General features: G+C 33.4%; 1 protein-coding gene and 1 long non-coding RNA gene across 3 annotated transcripts in view; one reads left to right on the top strand and one right to left on the bottom strand.

Annotated features, from left to right (window-relative positions):
* Positions 1-6,160, bottom strand: part of LOC112905189 — a 225,218-nt gene that overhangs the window by 173,120 nt on the left and 45,938 nt on the right. The gene's annotated exons all lie outside the window — the stretch shown is intronic.
* LOC108738159 (carbonic anhydrase-related protein 10-like) overlaps positions 1-6,160 on the top strand; it is a 112,490-nt gene that overhangs the window by 61,293 nt on the left and 45,037 nt on the right. For both annotated transcript variants that reach the window (XM_018471423.1, XM_018471422.1), the window contains 2 exons: positions 3,665-3,801; positions 5,009-5,200. In XM_018471423.1, coding sequence (XP_018326925.1) covers positions 3,665-3,801; positions 5,009-5,200 — 329 coding nt within the window. The remainder of the gene's footprint in view (positions 1-3,664; positions 3,802-5,008; positions 5,201-6,160) is intronic.

Genomic DNA, 6,160 nt, shown 5'->3' with positions numbered 1-6,160 from the left:
TTGTTAGTAATTTTGATAGAATGTTCTAGAAGGAAAAGTAGTGAGAGAGAGGGTGAAGACACTAGTTTCTAGGAATACACAGAATTAGATAGTACAGAATTCAAGAGAAAGCAATTAAGGGTAAAACCAGATATTAGTATGGGAGTGCATGCAGGTATGGTTGAAGTTGGATTTCCAGGTAAAAGTGATTGAAAGAACAATAGAGTTTAGATTGAAAGGAAACCAAAGTATTTACAAGATAAGAAGTTGAAAAGATTTGAAATAATATTTGAAGTGAAATAATATTTGAAATGAAATAATATTTGAAATGAAATATTATTTGAAATGAAATAAAATTAGAAAAAATATTTACACACAAAAAAAAACAATAAGAGTTATTTCGCCACAGCTACATCATAATTTATTAGAAAGTTCCCAGACTAAAACAGCCACTGTTACCTATCGACCGTTTCATTATGTGTCATGTGTGCGTAATTCGCTACACATCATCTCGTTAGCTCAGGATGAACCAATGGACTAGTCTTGCCAAATTAAAAACCCTTGTTGCGTTAAAGCTTTGTATTTTCCAAAACACAACACTATGTACAAAAACTTAATGTATAAAACCTTAACCTACACATAACCTTGTTTATGTGCAGATTTCCCAAAATTATATTCCTTGAATTATAAACCCGATACGAGAGCGCCTACTCGTCATGAAAAGCAAAGTACTTCTTCTTCTGAAATTATTTCCGAAAAACTGCCTGCCTCCTTCTTGAACCTTTTTTTATTGCCACTTGTTTTCAAGTTTCAATCTGCCTGCATACAACCCTTAATGCCCCAAAGAGAAAGTTAGCAGGTATAATCCCAGCCCTTGTAAATGTATATTTTTCAAAAAGGAGCAGACCAAATATTTTTTCTAGGAAATCTGAACATGTCATTCTCTTAAGTCTCTAATTGAGGATGACACCTTCGGCGTCAAAACGTGCTTTAGTTTTCTAAATGTTTTGTGGAATTTCGGGGTTTTGCAATATTATGTGGCACAATCTTTCAGATCCATTGTTCATCAAGCACTTCGAAACTGTTACAGCTCTGTTGATATTTTCGATTCATTCATTATGTGCCTTATATTTAAATTAAGCTTAAATTTTGCCATTTTTTCCCGGAAATCAATTACGAAGTATTCCGTTTGCCAAGCTCCAATTACACGTTTTCGGTAGAGCTTGAAGTACCTATGTCGCTTTTAAACTGGAAGCACATTTTCAAGCATAAAGCACTAAATCCCTACACCAATTAAATTAAAATAATGTCTACTTGAGACTTCTCAATTTTTGTAATGTTAAATTAAATGCAATAGTGAATTAATATTTGAATTAAATTTTACTACTACAGATAACGTCAAATTAATGAGCAAAAAATCGTTATCTGTCATTAGCTCGCCGGGAATCGAACATGGACACTTGGTTTTATGAACTAGTACTCAATCACCAAGCTACGAGGAGGTGACAACCAAGGGAATAGATTGCAGAATCATCGAACCAATGTATAATCATTATTATTAATGAGACACTTTTGAATTTTTATAAGGTCAAATTCAATGCACTAATGGATTAATATTTGAATTAACTTTACCCACTACGGATAACCTTAAATTAATGACCCTACGTAGCTTAGTGGTAGAGTACTGGTGCGTAAAACCAGAAACGCGGGTTCGGATCCCGGCGAGGGAGTGAGAGCAGTAACAATTTTTGGTCATTAATTTGAGGTTATTTGTAGTAGTTTAACTTAATTCGAAAAATTAATTCATTAATGCATTGAATTTAATCCTATGAAAATTTAGTGTCTCATTAATAATAATAATTTTTATTTGCTTATTTAAGAAAATCAAAATCGATCTAGGGACTTGTTACGCGTACTTGTATGTATATAGATATCATCAATAGCAGATACAATTAGTTTTAATAATGATTTTTCACCAGGTCTGTTAATTACTAGTACAATAATAATAAAAGGAAATAAAAAATGAAATTATTCTAAATAATTGGAATAACAATCCAATTAACAGGTTTGGACATTGGTTACAATTAAAAATGATAGCAAAATAGGTGGAAATGTAGAAAATCAGTACAAGGTTCAGGACAGTTCATTATTATCTACCAGTGAGTTGGCAGGGTACTCGCAACCAAAAGAAAAACACTATTTAGATCTACGTTTAATGTAATAATCCAAACAATAGGTTAAAAACGACTAATAAAACACCAAGGTTTGTGAATTTTTGAAAAATATGTTGTTTTTCAATTCTCGATTCGACGTGAAATTATCGGGTAATTAAAAGTTAAAATAATAATCCATTTAGTGCGCGCTTTCTTTTCTGCGAATAGAAGTGAGGAAAGCTTACCCTACGTAATTGCAGTTGCTAAAGCCGGATTCGCCTCTAGAGCTTTCTGAATGCAGCGCAAAAAGCGCACTCTAAATAGTTCATTATTCTAATCTCTAATTGTTAATTACCCGATAATGACATGTTGGATTGAAGCACCAAAAAATTTATTTTAGAATAACACATTTTTAATTTATCCCATATAAAACGATATCACAAATCGCGGAATTTGGTAATTTGTATCTAAATTAAAAAGATAAAATTATTCATAGTGCTTTTAATTTTTCTTATTAGCTTGTCTAATTTTTTCGAACTGATCCTTTGGTAATGATGAGGCAAAATAAGCAAAGATTTTTAATTAAATCATGATGCACTAAATAACTAAAGTAATGCCATTATGTTGCAAAAAGGGTTCTTCAACAAACTTTAAAGACAGTACAACTGTAGGGATATATAAAGGGGCAAATGATTAGTATGCTTACATTTGCAGATGATATAGCAGTATTAGCATTTAGCAAGGAGGGGTTAAAGATAGCTTTAAATAAAATGGAAGCGGTATTGACAGAACAGTACTCTATGAAAATAAGTAAAAGTAAAACACAAATACTGGTATATAAGGGAAGAAAAAGTAGGGGAAAAGCAAATATAAAGATAGCAGACGAAAAATTAGAATAAGTGACTGATATGCGGTATATAAGAAGTCAAATAAGTCAGGACGGAAGGGGTAGTAGGGATATAAAGCAGAGGATAGCGCAGGGTCGAGTCGTCTTTAATAAAAAGAAGTCACTAGAAATTCGAAAAGAAATTGTTAAAGGTGTATGTTAGGAGAACGGCGTTGTACGGGTGCGAAACATGGACGGTGGACGCTGCGAAAAAGAAAAGGTTAGATGCGCTCGAAATGTGGTGTTACAGGCGAATGGTGAAGATACCGTGGATAGAGAATGATAGAAATGAAGAGGTATTAAAAAGAATAGGAGAACAGAGGAATCTACGGAAGTCAATAAAGAATAGGTTGGTAGGACACTTTCTCAGACATGAAGGTGTAGTCAGAAACATATTAGAGGCGGGAGTTAGGAGGGGTATAGGTAGACCTAGATTAGATTACTGTTCGCAAATGGTTAAGAATGTGGGTTGTTCTACTTTTAGGGAAATGCGAATATTAGCTCAGGATAGAAAAGAGTGGAGGTTCGTGTTCAACCAGTCTTAGGACTGACGACTTTATGATCATCATTTATAAAACTAATATTCTTTGTTGAATGCGATTGTTCAATACCTATATAATTTAACAATTTCTCGGTTCCTTTTCAGGTCCCGGCTATTGGGGGTTAATGAATCCACAATGGAACATGTGTTCACGTGGCCAACGGCAATCTCCAATTAATGTCGAACCTGACAAACTCTTGTTCGATCCAACGTTAAGGCCACTGCACATAGATAAGCACCAGGTAAGTAGAATAAATTGATTCAGCAATCCACCTCGAAAGTTCGAAGAAGGCTCATGTGGTAGAATAATTGAAAAAATTAAACATCGAGAAAATCCTATGCGTTGCAAAGGTCCTGATTAGCTTAATTTTATTGGCATTATCCTTATAATAGTAGGACTAGTACGAAATTATGTTCCAGTTTAAAAAAATTTACACGATTTCTACAACGATCCGATTTATCCGATTATCGTAGGACACATACGTACCTCCATTAATTAAAATTAGAATAAACTAGTTTTAAATTGCTCTAAACTTCTGTCGATATTCTAAAATATCTAAAGTATCGAACTAAATTTAATAAGATAAAATTTGTATATAGGTAAGTACTAAAAAAAGAATATAACATAGATGAAATGTATGTTATTTATTGGCCACTTTTCATAACTCTCATCATAAGCAACGTTTGCAGTTAACACTCATTAATTTTTATCCATAATTTGTAGCAAAAGCAATTAGGAAATTTTTTGGTAATCAGCATTAGATAAAAGTATCTTGAATGTATCAAAAATAAAATAATTAAGTAGTTTATAACAATTAATGGTAGAGGTCTAGATGATGGCCCCTACCCCCTTCGGGGGGATCGAAAGAGGAAGTCTCCCCCACCACTGTACCATAAAAAGTTCGTGGCGGTCTCACCCCCCATAAAAAGTTATGGAGGTTCAAAGTTAATAAATATGCCAATTTTTATAGGCATGTAAATATTTATGTAGCCATTCCTAAAGAATATTCAAAGGTAAAACTAATAAAAAATATTGAGAAAATTATATAAAACATTAATATAACATAATTATTTTATTGAATTTTATTTGAATTATAGTGTATGAAAATTGTCAAAATAATTAACTTTCAACCCCCTTAACTTTTTATGGGGGTGAGACCGCCTCAAAGTTTTTATGGGGTTTTACTCAGGTGACCACCCCCTTTCGATCCCCCCTACCCTCACCCCTTTCGGGGATGGGGGGCCATCATCTAAAATCATAAAAAGTTATGGGGATGAGACCGCCACGAACTTTTTATGGTACAGTGGTGGGGGAAACCTCCTCTTTCGATCTCTTTCGATCCCACCCACCCCCACCCCCGTCTAGAACTTTACCGAATTAATTGTTTTAAATCAAAAATAACTCTTCACGTGGCGTATTTTATTATTTTCTTCACAATTTTCTTTCAGATTTCTGGCACTTTATACAACACGGGGCAATCGTTGGTCTTTCGAGTGGATAAAGATACGAAGCAACACGTGAATATTTCGGGAGGTCCTTTAGCGTATCGATATCAGTTCGACGAAATCTACGTACACTACGGAACCGAAAACAGGCATGGTTCTGAGCATCATATTCACGGATACTCATTTCCTGGAGAGGTTCGTACTTACAATATTTAAATTTAGGTGTTTAATATTCGGTAACTTAATGGTATGGAAATAACTCCATTTCTGCTCAAAAAGAATTTTATGTGAGCAGGACTACTCAAAGATATCTAATAAAATACGTAGCTACATTACTTCCTGCTTCAATTTAATATTAAACATAGGCGAAGATGTGATGTAGAGAGAAGTAAAATACGGAACATAAATGCTAATGTAATTTCAAAGGACGAATCCTACACATCTGGGGAATTTTACGTAAGATTGATCTTTATCGTACATACGTATATTCTCCTTTTAGTCTTCAACAAAATAAACTGAAAATTTTGTAATATGACAAAAATTTAAATTAAACTGTTTATTTGATATATTCATATGAAAGTTACCAACAGCAACAAAATGAAGCGTTTAAAGCTATGTACAAATAAAGTTAGTATTAAATTAGGTACTGCTGAGATTTTCAGTGATATATTTATATTTGTGTAGTATATTTGTGTCTTATGTATAGGTTACCAGAAATATATGAAAACTAGGAATTGTATACAATTCCTAGGCTACTTAGGAAATCTGTAAAATATTGTTTCAAAGATTTATACATTTCTTGAATAGCCTCGGAATTGTATACAATTCCTGCATTTTATACATTTCCGCTAACATATGTACTAGGGTCAATTGAAAAGTCCCCGGCCTGACACATAGATGACGGCACCAGAACTAAATCCATATGATTTTCAGTTAGTACTAACCTTCAAAAGACGCGTCTATAAATTTGACGGCTGTCGGATCATTAGTTTGTGAATTATAGCATTTTTAGTGAAGCAACTTTTGTTATTGTGAAAAAAATGGATCAAAGGAATTTCGCGTGTTGATAAAATATTGCTTTTTGAAGGGAAAAAATACAGTTGAAGCAAAAACTTGGCTTGATAACGAATTTCCGGAACACTCCCCAGGAAAATC

This window comes from Agrilus planipennis, unplaced genomic scaffold (assembly GCF_000699045.2).
Source record: "Agrilus planipennis isolate EAB-ADULT unplaced genomic scaffold, Apla_2.0 scaffold209, whole genome shotgun sequence".
Lineage (NCBI taxonomy): Eukaryota > Metazoa > Arthropoda > Insecta > Coleoptera > Buprestidae > Agrilus > Agrilus planipennis.
Note: the sequence above shows the minus strand (reverse complement) of the source record. Positions and strands in the feature narration are given on the sequence as shown.